General features: G+C 46.2%; 1 protein-coding gene across 1 annotated transcript in view; it reads left to right on the top strand.

The window, feature by feature from the left end:
- Atp8a2 (ATPase phospholipid transporting 8A2) overlaps positions 1 to 22,530 on the top strand; it is a 448,432-nt gene extending 425,902 nt beyond the window's left edge. Inside the window, 2 exon segments of the mRNA XM_038310231.1 lie at positions 14,031 to 14,122; positions 22,411 to 22,530. Of these exon segments, the coding sequence (XP_038166159.1) occupies positions 14,031 to 14,122; positions 22,411 to 22,508 (190 nt within the window). The 3' untranslated portion in view covers positions 22,509 to 22,530.
- Positions 22,531 to 22,838: the final 308 nt, after the last annotated feature.

Raw genomic sequence — 22,838 nt, forward strand, 5'->3', positions numbered from 1 at the left:
AACCCCAGCAGGCAAATCTGTTTGTCAAGTTAGGGGCAAGTTCTTAAAAGAAGTTAATTGATTATAAACTAGAGCTGATTAGGTTCATCAATAAATGAATGATAAAAAACATATGACGTATATACACTCTACTCAACAACATGTGTCCTGTGCAGGAGAATGGTTAGAACGCGCGTGTGTGAGTTAGAGAAGCCGGACCCAGAGAGAAAGACCATGGTTTCTCTTCTATGTCAAATTAGACCTCCAAAACAGCAAGACATGAAGCAGAAGGGGGATTATTTGTGGAGAAAAGGGAGCCAGCAAGAGGGGAGGAGTGGGGAGGGAAAGAGATGGTAGTGGTATATCAAAGTGCATGACAGACACACACACCAAAAATGCCATAATGAGTCCCGTTTTTGTGTACAGTGAATGTGTGCAAAACATAAAACTATGTGAAAAATAGGTCTGACAGTGCAGCTGAAGGACAGAAATAGAGATAGTTGGGGGAGGTGAGAGAGACTCAGAAGTCTTACAACTTATCTTTGCATGCCATCAGAGGTACCTGGTTGCCAGCACTTAAAATTCTGTGGAGTAGCCGGGCGGTGGTGGCACACGCCTTTAATCCCAGCACTCGGGAGGCAGAGGCAGGCGGATCTCTGTGAGTTCGAGGCCAGCCTGGTCTACAAGAGCTAGTTCCAGGACAGGCTCTAAAAAAGCTGCAGAGAAACCCTGTCTCGAAAAACAAAAAAAAAAAAAAAAAAAAAAAAAAAAAAAATTCTGTGGAGTAAGCCTAGGGAGAGCACAAAAGCAAATATAGAGGCCTGGCCGCGGCAGGGATAACAGTCGTGTGACTGGAGCAGAGCAAAGCAAGGGAAGCCGTTGGAAACAGCTTGAGAGGAAGTAGGTCTTTTGAGTTTCTGACTGTGTGGCTTTGAAATAAACACTATATATATGGTCCTGTGTGTGGCTCCAGCTTCTGCAACTGAGTCTCCATGCCTAGTTTCCTGCCTCACGAGTCCTTCACTTTGCCCCGCTGGCAAATCCACGCAACCTAGACTGTCCCCCCACCCCCCGCCCCATTCCGCCAAACCCTCCTTAGCCTACCATATAGCGTTCCCCTGGAGCTCCTAATTTATCTGTTCCTAGCAGCCCTGTGATTCCAGCCTGACCTCCTCTAGGCTCACCTACCGTACCATGGAGCCCAGCCTGCTTCGAAAGAGGCCATACTACCTCATTTCGGGTCACGGAATGAGGTAATGGCTTCCACATGTGCAGGGACTGTCATTCAAATTCTCCTAGTGAGTGGCTGCAGGAGGTGGAGGCAAGGGCTCTGGCCCTTGGGGAAGCTTGGCAAGATAGCGTTTCTTTGCAGTGCTTACTTAGAAAGGCCTGAGGACAGAGGGACATGAATGAAACAGGAGATCCATAAAAAATAGACAGGGGTTTATACCTTCCTTTGGAGATTATTAAAGATTCATATGCAATCAAGGAATAACTTAGGGTCACAGGTCCCCTTTCCCGTTTCCCTCCAGTGGTGACATCATTCAAAGCCTTAGCACAACAACAGGAGCAGGAAATTGCCATTGATATGGTCACCATCAGAACGTTTCCATCCCACCAGGGTCCTGCATGTGGCTCCTTTGCATTCGCCAGCTGCTGCCCCTGACGCCAGGCAACCATTGCCTTTCTCTCTAGTTTGGCAATGTTGTCACCTCAAGAGTAGTAAGTACATAAGTGGAATCACATCATGTATTCCCTTTGTGCAGTGCCTCTGCCCCCAACTTAATTTTCTAAAGACTCTTCCAGCTCGTTGATTCTATCATTATTTTTGCCTCTTTATTGCTGAGTAGTATTCTGTGATATTGGCATGCCATACCTGGTTTAACCATTCACTCATGAAAGGGCCTGTTGGTTCTCAGTTTGGGCCTGGGGATGAGCCAAACAATTATAAATATTCCAAAACTTTTGAGAGCATTATCTTCATCTCTGTAGGACAAATGTTTAGGAGTACAGTAGCTATGTTTATGGTAGCTACATATTTATTTTTAAGGCTTACTTATTTTATATCTATTAGTGTTTTATATTATATATGTAAGATGTATTTACTTTGTTGGTGTTTTGTCTGAATGTGTGTATGTGTACACCATATGTGTCTAGTACCAACAGAGGACAGAAGAGGGTGGCAGATCCTCTGGAACTGGAATTGTTAGGAGCCATGGTACGTGTGCTAGTAACTGATCCTGGGTCCACTGCAAAAGTAGTAGTAAGTGCTTCGAATCACGGAGCCCTCTCTCCAACCCCACAGATTTCATTTCTGTTTACTGGTTGATGCTTGATTTTTTGTGACAAGGGCTCACACTGTAACCCTGGCTCACCTGGAACTCGCTGTGTTGACTAGAGGGAGCTCAAACTTACAGGACAATCCTGCTTCTCCTCTAAGTGCTGTCAGTGGAAGAGCGCAGCCCTGCACTGGGGTAGCTGTCTGTTTTGACAAGCAGCCGTTGATTTAGCTCGTGATTCGGTGGGTTGACAGTTTGGGCTGCGCAATAGCCACAGTCATCTGATTTAGTGTCTGAGATATAATGCAAATGTAAACGCCATCATCTTAAAGTATATTTTCACAAGGTTGTAGCATGTTTGGTTATAAATCGTTTTACAGAAAGACCAGGCATCTTCTATTTCTGGTGGTGGTGCAGCAGTAACCCTCCCAGTCCTTGAGAGCAATCCCTGCTGCCATTTCTTTGCTATTTTTGCCATTGTGATCCTGTTCAAGTGATATCTTGTGTGTTTGAGTCACATTTCCCTGACATCCCTGATGCCAAGTGTCTGTTCCTGTGCCATCCGGGCCTTAGCTGTTGAGATGTCTTCAATGATTCTTGTTCATTTTCTATCTGGATTATCTGCTGTTATTGAGTTCTGAGACTTCTTAATATAGTTTAGATACTGGCTCTGGGTCAGATATGTGGTCTACAAGTTCTGTTTCTACTCTAAAGCCTGCTCTTCTAGCCTCATAGTAGAATATTCTTAGAAAGAAAGCCATGAACTTCAATTGAGTTCCAATTTCACATGGCTTATGCTTTTGGTGACAAGTCTAAGAATTCTTTGCACCCCACATTGCCCCCTGAATCTATTTTTTTCTCAAAGTCTTATCTTTATACTTTGCTTTAAAGTCTGCATTGTATATTAAATTAATCTTCTATGAGGTTCGTGACTTAAGGCTTCTTGTGTTGTTTTCTTTTATTGCCTGTGTGTGCATGATTTTTCCAGAACCATTTGTTGAGAAGGCTTTTTCTTCACTAAATTTCCTTTGATCATTTGTCAAAAGTTAAATGGAGGGCATCAGTGTGACTCTGTGGTGAATAGCTTGCCTGTCACGTGTGTCTTAGTTAGGATTTCTATTGCTGTGAAGAGACACCATAACCAGGCAACTCTTATAAAGGAAAACAGTTAATTGGGGTGGGTTAGAATTTCAGAGATGTAGTCCTTATCATCAGAGTGGGACATGGTACGGTTCCGGCAGCAGATATGGTGTTGGAGAAGTAGCCGAGAGTCCTGCATCTTGCAGTAACAGGAAGTGAACTGAGTGTCACATGGACGGGAAGCTTGAGCAAAGGTGACCTCAAAGGTCACCCCCACAGTAACACACTTTCCTTCCAATGAGGCAACACCCCCTAATACTGCCACTCCTTGGGGGGCATTTCTTTCAAACTACCACTGCATGTGAGGCTCTGGGACTCGATTCCCGCCACAGAACAAAGGAAGGGAAAACAATTACATGGCAAGCGTTTGGGGAGGGATTATTGCTTCTGGTTATTCTACTCTATTCAATTCTATTTTTCTATTCCATCTATATCCGTGTGCTTAGAAAGCCCATACTACAGCACAGCACCTGGATAACTGCAGGAATATCACACATCTTTGAGTCAGGAAGACTGCTACCCACTGCAGTATTTTTTTCATATTTGCTTGTGCTTTTTCATATTTAGTATAATCTTTTCTGCATGTGTTTCTGTGTGTGGTGCAACTGTATATGTGCATGTATGCTCACAAGTGTGTGAGCAGGTGCACATGTGTGGAGGTCTACACATTATTCATTGAGACAGAGTCTCTCAGCTGGAACCCAGAACTGGCTGGTATGGCTCCTCTAGAGAGCCAGCTTGTACTGGAGATCCTCTGACTCCATCCCTGGAGTGCTAGAATTGCAACAGGGCACCACACACTCATAGTGAATATGGGTTCTGGGGATCCAAACTCCAGTCCTCTCATTTGGTGCTCATCTAGCAAGATGTTAACCTCTGAGCCAGCCGTGTTAAGGATAACCTTACCTATGCTACAAAAATGTTGTTGGGACTTTGTTAGAAATTACATTAGACCTTTGCTTTAGCAAACTGAGGAGAGTTAAGAGTGAGTCTGTCTTATAACCCATACAAATGACAAATTGCTCCACAGTTATTTTACAGCTTGACTTGAGCCCTGCAGCTTTCAGTTCACAATAGTATTAATGACTTGTTATCTTTGCATATAGATATTTCAGATATTTCTTGAGAGGCAGTTGTTAAGCTGCATATTTTTAGTTCCAGAGTCCATATGTTCATTACTACTTGCTCATTTTTGTATTTTTGGGTGTCTGTATCATGTGACTTTGATGAACTCACATATTACTACTAAAAGTGTTCTGACTAAATGTTTGGTAATGTATTTCCTGAAGTTTTCTAGACATTCTATCAACTACAAATGCAGGCACTGTTATTACTTATATCCTGAAACCCCAGGGTTTGTTTTTCTTTCTCTTCTCGCCTATTGCATAGTCTAGAACTATCTAGCACCATGATAAATAAGAATAGAAGAACAGCCAGGTGGTGGCACGTGCCCTTAATTTCTGTACTCAGGAGGCAGAGGCAGGTGGATCTCCTGAGTCGAGCCAGGTCTGGTCTACAAAGCAAGTTCCGGGACAGCCAGGGCTACACAGAGAAACCGTCTCGAAACAGCACAAGAAAGAACAGTAAGAACAAATGCCTTTGCTATGTTCCCAAAGGGGAACAGTTAGTCTGTTTTCACTGAGTATAATTTTAGCTGTAGGGCTTTTTTTTTTGTAGATATTTTCTTGTCAAGTTAAAAGGTTTCCATCTAGCAGGCAGGTGGTGGTGCACACCTTAATCCCAGCAATTTTAGAGACAGAGGCAGGTGGATCTCCAAGTTTGAGGCCAGCCTGGTCTACAGAGTGAGTTCCAGGACAGCCAAGGCTACACAGAGAAACCCTGTCTCAAAATAAAATAATTAATTAATTAAAATAAACAAGAAGAAACAACAAAAGTTCCCATCTACTCTGCTAAGAGGAATTTTGTTTTTTAAAAAACCATGAATGGGTGTCAATCTTTATAAGATCTTTTGTCTGTGAAAACAAATAGCATATTAACAAGGTGGGTTACTTCCATGATGTCTGTATATTGAACCATCCTTGTATCCCCACTATAAAACGTGTTTGTCAGAATCCCACTGCAATGTATCTATTGTGACTGTGAGTTCTGTCTTAGACCTCCTTTTTAGATCTGCTTTAGGCACTTCATTGTCGATACGTAACTGCTCACTCTGCTGCCCGTTTTGTCACACTCTGTGAAACACGGAAACATTCCTCCCTTTATAGCCCGTCTCTGTCTTCACTTAGAACTGTCCTCACCACACACCACCTAGTGCTTAATTTCTACTTACGATTACGCTCGTCCACTATAACTTGGAGAACTGCAGAGAAGAACTCAATTCTGTTACGTTCTCTTTCCCTTCCCATCGTATGCCCCAGTCCGTCTGCGTTCTGTCCCCTCTCTCCTCTCTCTCTCTCTCCTCTCTCCCTCTCGTCTCTCTCTCTCTCTCTCTGTCTGTCTCTCTCTGGTGACTCTCTCGCTCTCTCTCTCTCTCTCTCTCTGTGTGTGTGTGTGTGTGTGTGTGTGTGTGTGTAGGAATGTCTTTAGATACAAAGTCTCAATTTCGTTTGAGAATGTCTTATTCCTTCTTGTTTCTGAAGGATGGTTTCCCGAGGCTGACAGTTCATTGGTTGGCTGGCTGCTCTCCAGCAGCGGGGAGACTGTCCCCTCCTCCTGGCCTCCCTAGTTTTTCATGAGAAACACATTAACGTTCCAATTAGCCTTCCCTACAGATAGGGTGCAGTCTCTCTTTGGCTCTGCTTTGGAGATTTTACCTTTATCTAGCCTTGGTAAGCCGAATTAAAGCCTTTCCTGGCTTGCATTTCTTCAGTGTTCTCTCTTTTCGAATTGCTTTGTTAAGTTTAGATTTCCCAACAAATTTGGGACTCTTCAAGTCATGATTTCTCCCCAGTGCCTTCGAGCCCAGTTGCTTCCTCCTGTCTGTGACTGTGAAGAGACCTTAGATCTTCAGCCACCCCGCCACCCAGGTCCCCAGACTTCTTCAGCCCTTTTGATCTGTTTTATCTCTGTGATTCCAACTGGGTGAATCTCTGCTCTACTCCGTCTCCTTCTAGTCCCGTTGACTATGCTATCCTCCAACCCCATTTTCCTGTTGAGCCCGTCTGCTAAAGGTTTTTATCTAGTTATTATGTATCTTGGTTCTAAAATTCTTTTTCATCTTCGGTCCAAAATTTTTTGTTGTTTTAAGTTTGCTCCTAATTGCTTGTTGAAGCGTTTTTTGTCATAACCACTTTAAAGTCCAATAGATAATTCCACTGTCCCTATCATCCTGGTGATAAATCGGGACATAGAGACTCTGGGTTAATGGCAGCCTATACTTGTCAGGGATAGCAAAGTAACGGAACCCTCTCTCTACTGATGCCTGCTGGGCAGGAGTAGAAGTTCCTGCTCTTCAGATATTCCTCGGTAGATCTAATGGGTTCTGGCTCTCTATTTGAGCTCCCCTGACTCGCAGTGAGCAGGGGAAGGAAAGACTGCACACTGGCTGCTTGGACGTAGCCATCCAGTTCCCTGTGGACATCCCACCTGGTCTCACTGACGTTTCAGGGAACAAGGACTAACACGCCATTGGCTGTCAGGGAGGACTATGGCTCTCTGTTTGCGAGAGGTGCTGCCAGACAGCCACTGTTGATGGTGTCTTCAGGGTGCAAGCCCAGGCTTCCTCTTGGTCACAGCTGGCATGGGTGGGAGAGAATCACACAATGCTCTAGGGTGTCTGGCTGGGATTAAGAAGGTTATCACCTGGCTGGGCTGCCCTGTCCCCCCCCCCCCCCCCCCCGCTGTGGCTAGAGAGTAGAGACTGAGCTCTTCTTTATCTGTTCTTGTGAGCCGTTTGTGAGCTCTTCAGCTCTCAGCCTGAGGTGTGAGGTCAGTGGGACACTTGAGTTTCCATGTTGTGGTTCCTCACGGCTCTCCCTTCTTCCCACCACTTTTTCAGGCTCATTAGGTTTTTTCACACCTGGACTCCAGAGTCATCTGGAGTACGTCAGCAGGAATGATGGATGCCTCCCTCCACCTTCCTGCTCTCCATGTCTCTCCAAGCAGGGATTTGACTGATCGTTGTTGTTTTCCCGAGCTAACAGGTTCTGGTGATATAATACCATTTAGAAGCAGCCATATGACCATATCTCGCTCGGCTGCTGCTGCAGGTCCGAGGACAGGGTAACTGCTTGCTGTCAGCGTGTTTCCTCTTGAACTTCCCTCCTGACCTCACTGAATTGTTCACATTACTATCCCAGCTGCCAATCACAACAGAACACTCTCAGATGCCAGGAGCGCCCTGCCCTCTCCTGTTGATGCTGCCCTCAGCATCCTGCTCACAGCCTATCAGCTTTTACCTCTGCACTGACTGTTGGCCCTGTAGGCGGGCTGATACCACCCATTCTGAGGCTGTGGATCTGTTTCTTTCCCTTTTTACTGTGCTGACCCATTTGATATTGTACTTCCTAGACAAAATTCTCCTTTTGGCAAGAATCTGCCCAAACTACCTTGTGAGAAAATAAGGTTTCCTTTGACACTCAGAAGGATTCCCTAGTCCCCCACCATTCGACAGCTTGTCTTAAGTAACCTACGCAGCAGGCTATTCCCAGCCTCAGCCTCCTGACCCCCAATTCTGATAGTGAGATGGGAGGACAGGAAATATTACCTTCTTATTTTTGGAATAGAATTAAGATTGTTCATTAACCTTGTCACACGCTCAGCTACACTGGCCTGCTGCAATTCCTTACAATCTGAAGTTAAAGAAAATACAGTGTTTCTTCTCTACAAGTTCAGACTTTAGCTAACAGTCTTTACACTTTAGATGAGCTCTCTTCCCTAGGAGACAATAGATACTCTGTGGTTTCCAACACAACACAGAGGGTATTGATTTGGGCCACTTTGGCAAATCTGCTGTAGCCTGGGCTCGCACTGTCCTGGAAGACACATGAAGAGGCAGAAGTTGGCATGATCACATCGTAGGCACATACAAAAAGAGGACAAGTGGTCACAGCATAGTCCGTTTAAACTTCTTACTGTTAGCCAAGTCCTCTGTGCTCAGCCTGGTGCAGGCCCTGGGAGAAATGCAGAAAGAAAGACAGACTCCAAGGAATCCTCACTGTGCACATAAATAACACAGTATAAGGTCATGGAGCGCGCTGGTAGAGACTGTAGTAGACTCAGCAGGGTGATATGGAAGAAACAACTCAGAGAAGATTCTAGAAATTTTACAGAGCAATAAGCACTAAAGTTGTAGTCTGAATAGTAGATAGATCAAGTCTTTGCTAGAATGGGCTTTGTGGAAACACAACAATTCCCTTCTAGATGTGAAGTGTCCCAGTTGCTTCTGGGGTGCATTAGTCAGGCTTCCCTGGAGTAACAGAACTCAGAGAATGAACCTCTCTCTCCCTCCCTCTCTCATTATGTGTGTGTGTGTGTGTGTGTGTGTGTGTGTGTGTGTGTGTGTACATATGGAACTTATTAGAGTGGCCTAAACAATGGTCCAGCTAATCCAGCAATGGCTGCCTGCGAATGGAAGGTCCAAAAGCACAGTATCTCTCAGTCAATCCAGCCTCGTGGACTGCTCAGCTGGTCTGCAGTAGACGCTGGAATCCTGAAGAAGCAGGCTCTAATGCCAGTGAAGGGATGGACTTGGCGGCAGGATGAGGGCAAGCAGGCAAAGCAAGAGCTTCCTTCTTCCATGTTCTCATATAGGCTTCCCGCAGAAAGTAAGGCCCAGATTAGATCTGGATTAAAGACGTGTCTTCCCACCTCAAACATCCAGATTCGAAGTCGATCTTCACACTTCAAATTAAGCAAAAGTGCCTCACAGGTGTGCCCCTCCGTTTTTGGGTTTTAGTTAATTCCAGATGTAGTCTAGTTGACCGCCAAGAACAGCCGTCACGTGAGGCAAGGGAGACTTTGCAGTGCCTTCTGAGTTGGGAGGCACCTGGCTCTGCCTGAAGGGAAGGGACCTATCGTAATCATCCCCGTGTTGTTCTTATTGCTGGTTTTTGTTTTTTAAGGTGCTGGGATAAATCCAGGGTCTTGAACTCTTTAGGCAAACCCTGTACATCTATGTTTTTCAGAATGCCCAGCGGCTAGGTTATGATGAACTTCTAAAACTTATCTCTTAGAGGCTTTGTAAAGGCATCTTCCGTGATGTGGGCTCTGCTGGGGGTGGGTAAAAACAGGCCAGTAGTCACTGGCTGCAGTGCCCTTCTACAATTGGGCAGCTCAATTTCCAGTGCTTATGTGACTTCGAGGGGAGGGGAGCTCTTCCTAGCAGAAATTCGGACATGAGAGTTTATTTTTCTCCAGCACAACCCTTCCCAGCATGCCCCCTTTTCCTCAGACGACTTATTTTCCAGGACAGGAACATAACACCTCCTCCAAGGTATGTCAGCTTCTAAAAAGGGCCCGTTTGTGAGGACTTGTCAGAGCTTCAATTTCAACGTCATTATTGGGGAGGCACCAAGACCGCACGTAGCGCATGGCTAGGCTGAGTTCATGTTTACCTAACACCTTCCATACCAGTAGATCCCAGCTAGCTTACCTGCCTGTGCCAGCACACGGGGGGGGGGGGGGGGGGGGGGGGGGCGGATAAGCGAAGACAACACTTTACTTCAACACCCCCGCGGCGGGCACTGGAGAAATGAGCTATCAAGATGCCAGCAGTTTGGAGGATGGGAGGGAATTGGTCTTGAGTCAAGACCTACTTCTTTATTAAAATTGAATTTTCCTTCTTTCAGTTGTGATAAAATTTATAGAACTTAGAATTTTCACTTTAAAGCCTACAGTTCTGTGGCATTTGTGTTTCCAATGTTATGAACCCCTGCCAGACTTTTAGAACATGACTATCTCCCTAGAAACTCATCACGCTGAAACATTCATTCTACCCAACTACACACACACACACACACACACACACACACACACACACGCCCTGCGGTCATTGGCAGCTTCAACTTGTAGTTTTCTGTTTCACACATTTGCCTAGTCTGGAAATTTTGGATGCTCATGCCCAGTCTTTGGGGCCAGGTATGTTTTCAAAGTATGTCTGTGTGTATCGTGGACCATGGCTGAATTCCTCTATACTACACAACGTAATAGTCCTTGTAATGAGTTCCTAGGGAGATGCCACATTTTGTTCATTAATTCATCAGTTGATGGATATTTGATATTCACCCCTTCATGTCTGTGAATAATGTTGGCATGGTTGTTGGTATGCAGGGATCTTCTGATTCCAGTCTCATTTAGTTTGAGTGTTTCTAGGAGTAGAGGTCTGTATCTAGGAGTAGAGAGTTTGCATCTAGGGTTAGAGCATCTGCATCTAGGAGTTGAGAGTCTGCATCTAGGAGTGGAGCGTCTGTATCTAGGAGTAGAGTTTCTGTATCTAGGAGTAGAACGTCTGTATCTAGGAGTAGAACGTCTGTATCTAGGAGTAGAACATCTGTATCTAGGAGTAGAACATCTGTACCTAGGAGTAGAGCGTCTGTATCTAGGAGTAGAACGTCTGTATCTAGAAGTAGAGCATCTGTATCTAGGAGTAGAGCGTCTGTATCTAGGAGTAGAACGTCTGTCTGTATCTAGTAGTAGAGCGTCTGTATCTAGGAGTGGAGCATCTATATCTAGGAGTGGAGCGTCTGTATCTAGGAGTAGAGCATCTGTATCTAGGAGTAGAACCTCTGTCTGTATCTAGGAGTAGAACGTCTGTCTGTATCTAGGAGTAGAGCATCTGTATCTAGGAGCAGAACATCTGTCTGTATCTAGGAGTAGAGCGTCTGTATCTAGCAGTGGAGTGTCTGTATCTAGGAGTAGAGTGGCCCAGTGATATCATTGATATCACTGATTCAGGCTAAGTTCCGAGGGACCATCTTGTAGTTCCACTAGTGATATAAGAGGGTTCCAGTTTCTCCACACCTTTTCCAACCCTCATCCTTTCCTGAGAGTTTGTTTTGGTTGTTTTCATCGCCATCCTTGTGGGTGTGAAATGGTGTCTCATTGTGGTTTTGATTAGCATTTTCCCACTCATGAATATGTTGGTTACCTTTGCATGTGCTTGCTGATCAGTGTGCATCTTCATTGTACAAAAATGTATTCAAGTCCTTTGTTCATGCTTCAGTTGGATTATTCATCATTTTGCTGTTCATTCGTAAGAGTTACTTATGTATTCTAGATGCCAGGTCCTTATCAGATATGATTAATTAGCAATTAATTAGCAAATGTTCCTTGTAGCATGAATAATAAAAACCAGAGACAGAAATTGAGGCTCAACCCGAAAACCAAAGCAAAGTAGCCAAGCCACTAGAAAACTCTTACCTCTTCTAAGGTTGGGTAACGGCAGACCAAGTAGTCCAAGCCTCTCTCTCCTTGCATTTTATATTCCCTCTGTGATTCTCATGGGATGAGGACCACACCTCCCAGGGGGATCAGTTTCACCCCGCCGGACGGGAAGACTACATTTCCCAGAAACACCACAACGGACAACCACGCCTACGCAGATTCTTATATATACCAGTGTTAAATTCATCCCCTCTCTCTTTCTTGTTCCTCTCTCCCCTTGACCCCGCCCTGTCGAGCACACCCTTCCCTAATAAATAATCCTCCCACGCACGTGGTCGCGTCCTGGGTCTCCCTTCCTCCGGCTCCGCGATACACCCCACGCCAAGAAAGAAGAACAACACCCTCTAGTGCTGGGATTAAAGGCGTAGGACTCCCTAGTATTGGGATTAAAGGTGTAGGCCACCACCACCACCTGGATTTGCTTCTGCATTGATCTTGTGTAGTCCAGGGTGTTGGGAAAGGCCACTTGTTTGTTCCCTGCTGCCCAGACCCTGAAATAATCACACAGAAACCATATTATTTTCAATACTGCTTGGCCAATAGCTTAAGCATATTTCTAGCTAGCTCTTATATCTTTGGTTAACCCATTTCTATTATTTTATATTTTACTCTGAGGCTCGTGGCCTACCAGCGAGGTTCCAACTGGCAGCTCACACTTTCTCCTCTGGCGGCGCCTTGGCTTCTCACTGACCCACCTCCTATCTTCCAGCATTCAGTTTAGTTTTCCTATCTAGCTCTATTTCTGCTAAGCCACTGACAGAAACATATATATTCATTAACCATAAAAGCAACACATAGACAGAAGGACTTCCCTCACCACCAGGGTAACCTTGAACTCACAGAGATCCATCTGCCTCTGTCTCCCAAATCCTGGGATTAAAGTTGTGTGTCACCATTACCTGACCTCTAGTGGCTTTAGCTTTGCTTCTGGTCTTCAGGCAAGATTAATTTATTAAAATACAAATAATAGGGGCTGGAGAGATGGCTCAGTGGTTAAGAGCATTGCCTGCTCTTCCAAAGGTCCTGAGTTCAGTTCCCAGCAACCACATGGTGGCTCACAACCATCTGTAATGAGGTCTGCTGCCCTCTTCTGGCCTGCAGGCATACACACAGATAGAATACTGTATACATAATGAATAAATAAATATTTAAAAAAATACAAATATATACCACTATAGTTTCTCCCATTTTGTAGTTTCCTCTTTCTCCTTTGTAAGGTCCTTTGATATATTTTAACTTTTCTTGGACTTTTAAAGTTTCATGTGTGAGTGTTTGACCTGCTGTGTGTATGTGCGCCACATGTACGTGTGGTGTCCAAGGCCATCACTTGGAACTGCAGTTATGGATGATTATGAGTCGTCATGTGACCTGGCATGTCAATTACATAAGAAACCACTATGACTTGACAGCAAAAAGATAAACAATCCAGCAGAAACACAAATATGAATGAATGAATTAGACCCTTGGTCCTCGGCAAGAGCAGCAAGTGCTCTTGACCACTGAGCCATCTCTCCAGCCCTACGTGTTTTGGTTTTTTGTTTGGTTTGTTTTGTTTTGTTTAGATTGGATCTTACTACCTATTTGCCCAGGCTGGCCTCAATTTCCTGGGTAGAAGTGATGCTGGGTTCTTAGGCTCCGAGTAGCTGAAGCTACAGGTGTGCACCACTGTGCCCAGTTTAAAGTTCTTAATTTTATGAAGTCAATTCTAGTCTTTGCTGTTTGGGTACATGCAGGGGCTGTGATACGCACAGATATCCTCAGGCTCCAAACTCTTAGGGTGCTTGAGCTTTCAGCAAACAGCAGTGGGGGTTGTGGACTTGTCTTCTCGGAATTCCAGCTGCTTCGACCAAGTGCCTCAGCGAGGAGAATGCCTCTCTGTCCTGAGTTCTGAATCTAAGCCAGAAATGTCCACAGGGCTGATGTCTTCAGCTTCTCCGTGTCTTCTGCCTGGGTACTCACATAGACTTCCCCATGTGTGTGTCTGTCTGACTCCTGATTGCCTTTCCTTATAAAGATCAGGCCCATCTGTATGTCATTTTACCGTATGACAGGTCCACTCTCCAAGTACATAACCGTTCTGGGGTTGGCTTTAACATGGGGAGAGAGGTGGAGGGGGGAGAAAGGCATGAAAGGGCATACATACTGCCTGGTGCCTCTGGGACAGGAACGAACCTTCTGATACAGGAGGCCACTCTGCTCCTTCTCTCAGTCTGAGGCTATGAGGCTATCTGGATCCCTCAGAGAGGTGTTGGGGTGATCTGGGCCCTGACCTTCTTTGTTCTCTTGCAGGATGAACGAGCGTGACCGTCTGATCAAGCGACTTAGCAGGAAGACACCCCCGACGCTCTTCCGAGCAGGCTCCATCCAGCAGTGTGTCACCCGTAAGTGACAGTGGGAAACAGTGGGTGGCAGACGGCAGGGGGAGTGAGGCAGCCAGGCCAGGGATGGCTACCACACCTGACAGAGTGTGAGAATACTGAAGGCCGGGGCTCATAAAGAGCACACTGGTGGTCTGCTGGGCAGTTCCGCTGAGCTCCACCTGCCAACAGAGACATTCTCATGTTACCCATCAGACCTCCGCTCCTCCCTATTTCCCACAGCCCAAGGAGGGTGTAGCAAAGCCCTGAGGGCACAAAATCAGAGGCGCAAGCAGAGAGTACCCGTATACAACAGGTAGTGGTGCTATGTTGTGGCTTCTAGGTCATTGTCATGGGTAACAGCCATGTTGGATGTGTGAGGCAGAAGTCAAGGTATGAGAATTGATGGGATTCTCCAAGCACAGCAGTCTGTAGGAGTGCTGCTCTGGGCTCACTCTGCAGGGGTCCCCTCTGGAGTCTCACTAGAGGGGTCCCTTCTAAACTCACACTTCAGGGGTGCCCCCTCTGGACTCACACTGCAGGGGTCCCCTCTGGACTCTCACTGCAGGGGTCCCCTCTGGAGTTTCACTGCAGGGGTCCCCTCTGGACTCTCACTGCAGGAGTCCCCTCTGAGACTCACAACACTGGGTTCCTGTCCTGCCTCTCTGTGTCTGCATTTGTAAAATGGGAACAATGTGAGAACCCAGCTGGGGTTGGTGGGAGGGTAAATGAGATCATATATACAGGGCCTAAAGAGTTCAGTAGGTGTTAGATATTGTGGTTATTGTTCAGTTAGCCGAGTAGCTCTGGACAGTGTATGTATTTTTCAAAATTTCAACTTTTTTCTCCAAAAAGACAATAGAATTGTATGACATCCTTACACATTATCACAGGAAGTATATAAAGCCTTTAGGATGGATACATTCACACTATGGACCACACTGCTTTCCTAACAGCTGTCTCAGAGTAATCACAGAAAGAATATGTACAGCCAGACCAGGAGTCTGAGGCAGGGGGATGACAAGTTCAAAGTTGCATGAGCTACAAAGTGGGTTCAAGGCCAGCCTGGGCAACTCAGCGGGATCCTGTCTCAGAGAGTGAAATGAGGGCAGGAGAGAGGGCTCAGTGACAGACCTCTTACTCAGCATGCACAAGGCCAAGGCTCATTTTTCAGTATAAAAAAAATTACATGTGTTCTCATACGTCTAAAGGAAAGCTAGAACTCTTAACATGACCTCATGGTTTCCTTAAATCAACACTTGAAAGTCAAAATTAAAAAAGTCTAACTGAAGAAATGCAAGAAATAAGACAGCTTCTAAAATCATACCACATTGATTTCAACCTTTAGTGGAGGGCTGGAGAGATGGGTCAGCAGTTAGGAACACTAGCTACTCTTCCAGAAGACCCAAGTTCAATACTTAGTGCTCACATGGTGGCTCAGAACCATCTGTGATTCCAGGCCCAGGGAATCTGGTATCTTCTTCTGGTCTCTGCAGGCACACAGGGTACACAGACATATATTTAGACACACACTCATACACATAAAATAAAAATAAATAAAATCTCAACAAAACTTTAAACCCTCAATGAGTAGTACTGGAGCCTGTTAAACAGCTTAGAATGCTCCTACCATTCCCAACAAGACTTTCAAGTGCCCAGAGCTAGTTCTGGATCTCAGAAGGTCTGTGTAATGTCTCTGAGCCTTGACCATTCCCCTCCAACTGACTTACTGTCCCAGACCCCAGCCTCCCTGGAAACCTGAGAGACTCTAATCTTCAGTGCTCTGTTGTCACCATGGTTTGTAGAAGGGACAGAACTTAAGTCAGAATCTTTAGCAATGGTTAGGACTAGGTTAAGTCATCAGGGCGGAGCCCTCATAACTGAATCCTGTGGTTGTATGGGGGGTAACGGATAGAGAGACAGAGACCAGAAGTCATGTGCACATTCCTATCTCTTGTCACCGTGATGTCCTGTGCTACCTTGGGACCCTGCCAGCACACCCATCAGTTGATATGGTCCCTCAACCTCTAACTTCCAAATCTATGAGATGAAATAAATCTTCTTTATAAGGCTCTCAGCTTTGAATGTTCCATTGTCGTGATGAAAACCAGACTAATGCAGCTCTCATTACCAGCTGGTGTGCAGCACTAATAACTGAGATCAGTACTTCCTACACAGTCTGAATTTCCTCATCAGCATCATGGTTCACATTACCTCTGAAATAATACTTTCATTAAACTACTCTCAGATTTCAGGATCAAGGAAATGGAGAGTAAGAATTTTATTCTAAAATTGGGGGGATGAGGGAATGACTTGACTTTGTCAACTTGACTTTCACCAAATGTTCCACCCCAACAAGACAAAACAACTAAAGAAATAAACCACACACCCCTCCATCACTGCCCCTCCCATGAGCCTTTTGTAGATTCTGGTGAGATCTAGGAGCAGGAGCCAGGGATGTTCCCAAGTTGGATCAGGAAATGCTTCCTCTAGGTCCCCAGCTCCCCACCAAGACTCCCTATGATGGACTCAAGTGGGAAAATTAGAGAGTTAGAGATTCCCCTGACTCCCCATAGTGGTGTGGGAGAATTGTCTGTATTCTGTCAATCATGTTTTAACTAAACACTGATTGACCAGGCAGGAAGTATAGGCGGGTCAACCAGACAGGGAGTAGAGGCCGGACAATGAGAACAGGAGTATTCTGGGAAGAAGGAAGCTCTTTCCGCAGTCCTGCCCAGATCACCGAAGAAGCAGGATGTGACCTGCCCTGCTAAAAAAGGTACTGAGCCATGTGGCTAACACAGATAAAAATAATGGGTTGATATAAGTTATAAGAGTTAGCAAAAAGCCTGAGCTAATGGGCCAATCAGTTTATTATTAATATAGACTCTCTGTGTGATTTTCTTTGGGACTTGCCGGCTGTGGGAACTGGGCAGGACAGAAACCGCAATAAGCAGACACTCATGTTACACCATAGGGAAGCAAATACCAGATAAATGTCCCCCAGATTAACCTAGAAAGAAATCCTGTTTCCTGGTCAGGCTTTGGGGTTGGCAAGTATAGTCAGTGAGTGACCCTGTGACCTATCTTTTTGCTGAACCTGTGCCAGCCTAACTCCCATCAGACCTGGTTTCTAAAAGGAGAGATTTTCTGCCTAGGAAAATCTTACCCCTCCCTAGAATAAATCTATCAGCATATTGCCCTCCCTGCCTCCCTCCCTCCCTTCCTTCTTTCCTTCCTTTGCATTCGAGAGGGAACCAGAACCTTACACCAGGCAAGCCCTCTGCCATTGATCAAGAGTGCCAGAGCTCTTTTTACTTCCCATTGAGATGGTTTTCAATCTATTGCCCCACCTAGCTTTGAGCTTACTATCCTTCTGCCTCAAGAAGGCCATTTGGTCACACTCTGCTCACCTGAGAACAGGTCAGGATGAGAGTGAGTATTGCCTGTCTCTCTGAAGTGAAGCCTAGAAACCCTCACACAGAGTTAACTGAGGGAGCCCCTTACTAGCCTCTATTGCCATGAAATTAAGACTCTTCCAGAGTTGGGTGTCCAAAACGACACCCCTAACTAGTATTTATTATTTATTTACTTATGTTTTGATTACTTATGTTTGTGTTAACCCTAATAATATTTATGTCTTAACATTCATTCACTCACAACCTTCATCCATAACCCCCTATCCTAGTTAGGGTTTCTATTACTGTGAAGCAACACCATGACCAAAATGCAAGTGGGGGAGGAAAGGGTTTATCTGGCTTACTCCTCAGCATTGCTGTTCATTACTGAAGAAGTCAAGGACAGGCGCTCAGACAGGGCAGGAACCTGGAGGAGGGAGCTGATGCAGAGGCCATAGAGGGGAGCTGCTTACTGACTTGCTTCCCATGACTTTCTCAGCACCACCTTCCTATAGAACCCAGGACCAGCAGCCCAGGGATAGCACCACCCACCACGGGTTGGCCCTTCCCCATTGACCACTAATTGAGAAAATGCCTTACAGCTGGATCTTATGGCGGCATTTCCTCAACTGGAGACTCCTTCCTCTCTGGTGACTCTAGCTTGTGTCAAGTTGACACACAAAACCAGTCAGTACACCCCCCCTACACACACACGGACACACACACACACACACACACACACACAGAGAGAGAGAGAGAGAGAGAGAGTGCGTGCTAAAAATTTAGCAGTTTTCAAGGTGAAGAGAGAGAGAGAGAGGGGAGAGAGCGTGCTAAAAAATTTAGCAGTTTTCAAGGTGAAGCATCCTGGAGCCCTCAGGAAGGACGGGAGCGATTAGAGGTAGGACTTGCCTTGTCCCAGGCCATTTCATCTTACAGAGAAGCAAACCCAAACCCAGACAGCTTCACCAGCCCAAGGTTACAAAGCCTGGTAATGGCCAAGCAAGGACAAGAAGTTCCCTTTTGTGCCCCCGGTCCTCCAGCCATCTGGTCACCATCCAGAGTAGATGCCCAGCCAACTGAGAATGCCATCTTCTTAGAGGGAGCACAGTAGTCCTCTCCTCTCTTGCCTCATTCCTAGACTCTCTCTGGAAAGCCTGCCCTTGACCACAATGGCTTCCTTCAGACCAAAGGGTCTCCCCGGTGGGTTGCAGCAGCCACTGCCATCATTCCAGCAGTACATTTCGTCCAGGGACACCTGCGGGGACCTGATGGCCCTCAGGGACACACAAAACATTCCTTGTTAGAGGACTAGAGAATGCACATTGTCAAGGTTAACTGTAGTAAAACAAAGGACACACTGGGGTTTCGTTGCTGCTGTTCTTGTTGTTGTTTTGAACTAGATTTGCTTTAAACTATCCAAGAAAGACTGTCCTCTTGGACCGCAGTAAAAATGCCTCACAAAGCACACCTTGTGTGTGGTCAGGGCAGGGACCTGGACAGAGATGAGGCAGAGGGGAAGCAGCCCCTCTTCTTCACAGAGAACTCCAGCAAGCCATGGCCCATTTCTAGAAGATCTTTGGGAACAGAGGTGAGGCAGCCTTTGTTCCTTACCTCACAGAAGCAGGATGTATGAAGCAAGGCCACCTGTGTGGACAGCACCATAAGGAAGCCCCTTGTTGGCAGGTTTCTGTTGCACCAGGTCCCACAGTCGTTCAGTCCCAAAAAACACACAGAGGCCTACATTAACTTGTTGGCCTATTAGTTCAGGCTTCTTATTAACTCTTATAACTTATATTAGCCCATAATTCTTGTCTGTGTTAGCCACATGACTTGGTACCTTTCTCAGCGAGACAGTCACATCTTGCTTCCTCTGCGTCTGGATGACGGCTACAGACTGAGTCTTTCCTCTTCCCAGAATCCTCCTGTTCTCATTGCCCCGCCTCTACTTCCTGCTTGGTTGCCCTACCTATATTTCCTGCCTGGATACTGGTCAATCAGCATTTTATTAAACAAGTACAAGAAACAAATTTTTACAGGGTAAAACCATTGTCCCACAGCAGCCCCTGTCCCCAGGGCCTGAGGACAGGGTGTGGCTTCAGTGGAAATTCCCACTCAGGCTGGCTTCTGCCTCTACTCAAGACCACCCCACTTTTGGGGAGTACCAGGGGTTTGTGTGTAGGTCACAAGACAACTTTGTAGGCTCAGTCTCTCCTTCCACCTATATGTGAGTTCTGGGGTATAAAGTCAGTTCCCAAGTTTGAACAGCAAGCACCTGCTGAACCCTCTCCCCAGCCTCCATTTGGCTTTGGCCTGGCTCTGGGGTCCATGCTATACTGGGAGCTGCTTCCCTACGATGACCACATAGTGGATGCAGAACCAATAATAAAAACCCAGAGACAGATATAGGGGTTAAAGCTGAAGATCAGAGAAGCAGAGCAGCAAGCCACTAGAGAGACCCTTTACCTCTACCAATGCTCAGACCAAAGGGGGTGATCCTCAGACTTCCTAGACTGCACTGTGTCTCCAACAAACCTTAGGCTCCACACTCCAGTTAGCTCCTGTCTCTTCTTCTTTATAGATCTCTCTCCACCCAGTCACATCACTCCTGTCTCCACCTCCCTAGTGCTGGGATTAAAAGTGTGTGCCTCTCAAACACTAGGGCTTAAGGTGTGAGCCACCAACACCTGGATCTGTTTCTGGATCCATCTTGTATAGCTCAGAGTAGCCTTGAATTCACAGAGATCCGTGTGCCTCCTGTCTCCCAAGTCCTAGGACTAAAGGTGTGTGCTACCACTTCCTGGCCTCTAGTGACTTAGCTTTGTACTCCGATCTTCAAGCAAGCTTTGTTTATTAAAATACAAAAAAAAAAAAAAAATCCCAGGAGGGACTTCCTATTTGGGGGGATTCATTTTTGTTGGAACTGGGCAGCAGGCAGGAATGTATGTCTCTGCATCTGTGCTCACACAGGGTCAATCTTCCCACTTTCCATGCTTTCTCAGTCTCCCTGACTTCATCTTCCCCTCTCCTATGACTGCCAGGTCTGAAGTTTCCTCCCGACTGCCCAGGCCCAGTGTCCTCAGGAACCCCCAGTGTCTATGCCCACTATGCCTGAGAATCCTTGGGGCCCATCCAAGCCTTTAGACTTCTGTGGTGTAGCTGGCAGGCTCATTCTCCTGAAGGACAGGAAGCCAGCCTAGGGACAGGGATTCTGGGTTCTGGCCACACAAATGAACAACAGCATGGGGTTTTCCCCACAGCCTTCTGCCAGCCTGTCCTGCTTGTGACTGTGTCTTCCCACCCTGCAGACTTTACTCTCTGTCCAACATCTGAGGAGATTACTGACCCAGTCAACAAGCTGACAGCTGCCGGCCTTTTCTGATTTCTTTTTCTCCTTTTAGAGAATATGGCGGGAGAGGGAGGGTATGACTCAGAGCGCTTACCTAGGATGCAGGAGGCCTTGGGTTCCATCCCTCACACTACAAAAAAAGAAAAATGTTTAAAAATAGCACATCAGTGATCAGCTCCGTTGATAAAGCACAGCAGGAAGACAGGATCCCGACGACTGTCAGGATTTGACTGTGGTCTTCTGGCGGGGACGTCTAGCTGATGAGCACTGGTACTCTGCCACAGCAAGAGTTCTGAGAAGTTGTCACACCGCCCAGCTTTGCTTCCCGATCTGTGACTTGGGGAAGTAAAAACGTCTCTGGGTCTCAGTTTCCTCAGCCGGGAGGAACTGAAGTGGGAACGTAGTATCAGGCGTCACCGATGGGTTCCTTGAGCCATTTTCAAGCTGTGTATAGAAGTGGCGCTTGTATTCTTACCCTGTGAGGCTCAGTCCTTCTGTGGTCATGGAGCCATTCACTAAATCTGCCCTCTCACGAGTTCTTTCTCCTCAATTACTCAGCAACAAACCCATTTCAATTACTCACCTGCCGGAACCAGTCCAACATATAAACTGGGACTCTCCAAGCATCCCGTGTGCTTTGACGGCTTCGCCCTTAAGGGTGTCTTTCCTGACGTGTTTATAAATAACCTCAGGAAGATAAGGGACTTTGCATCTTGATAGATAGTAGGGGAGTGGGATCATGGCCCCCTAGTCCATGTTTACATTGTCTACATTGAGCCCCCCAAAATTAGAAAACCTGCCTGCTATGGTTTGAGTACCTTGCAGAATACATGTGGGCATACAATTGCTCTGATGACCTAGCGGAGGGGGACGCTTTAGGGGTGACAGTGTCACGTGAGCTCTATTGCAGCCAACAGATTAACATTGTTGTCCAGGAGTGAGGATGGTACCCTCCATGCTATGTCTCAGCAAGGAAGTCCTCACCAGGTACGGCTTCCTGACGTTGGACTCCCTGTCTACAGAACTGTGAACCAAACAAACTTTCAGTTTATACTTCACCTGGTCCATGGTATTTTTTTCCAGCCACAGAAAACATAGGCCCTTCCACTATTACCTATTCCCACCCCTGTTTGATCAGCCCCCTGCCACCGCAATCCCTCTTGACCATGGTCCCCTTTGCTTTCACAGGTGTCTTCATCTCAGGTACCCGTATCCACAACTAAGAAAGTTCAGTGACCACACAGTTCAATGGGGTCTTCCTGGAAAGTAGTTCATCCTTAGTCTAGAACAGCATTTCTCAACTTGTGGGTCATGACCCTTTGGGTCAAACGACCCTTTCACGGGGGATGCCCATGACCATGGGAAAAGACAGAGATTTTACATTACAATTCACAATACAAACAGTAGCAAAATTAAGGTTAATGAAGTAGCAACAAAATAATTTTATGGTGGGGGGGCAGTCAGCACAACATAAGGAATTGTATTAAAGGGTGGCGGCATCGAGAAGCTTGAAAACCACTGGTCTAGAAAGTTCCCTAATCCACTTCTTCCTGTGCGTTTCTTTGTAGACGGATATGCCTTTTCTCAAGAAGAGCATGGAGCTGTCACCCAGGAGGAAATAGTCCGTGCTTATGACACCACTAAAACGAAGTCGAGGAAGAAATGAGGCGACTTTCGTGGATGGCTCTGGGGAAAGGGATTCTGTTTGGCGCAAGCTGTGTTAACACGGCTTTGTGAGGAGAGACTGGCGTCCGCAGCCCAACACCAGAAAACACATTTCCGTGGCCTTAGCCGACCAGTTTGTTAGCAGCTGTCTTGTCCCCTTGCAGTCCCAGGGTATAGGCATCAGGGGAAGCTCTTCTCCCAGTTTGTCCGCTGTGCTTGGCCCAACTTCTGTTTACGGTGTTATGAAGCATTCAGCTGGGCTCTGTGAGGTGTGAAATTAAAAACTGCGTTTTGCCAATGCTCAAACATCAACGCCAGTGGCTCTGGGAGA

Source organism: Arvicola amphibius, chromosome 13, assembly GCF_903992535.2.
Source record: "Arvicola amphibius chromosome 13, mArvAmp1.2, whole genome shotgun sequence".
NCBI classification, from domain to species: domain Eukaryota; kingdom Metazoa; phylum Chordata; class Mammalia; order Rodentia; family Cricetidae; genus Arvicola; species Arvicola amphibius.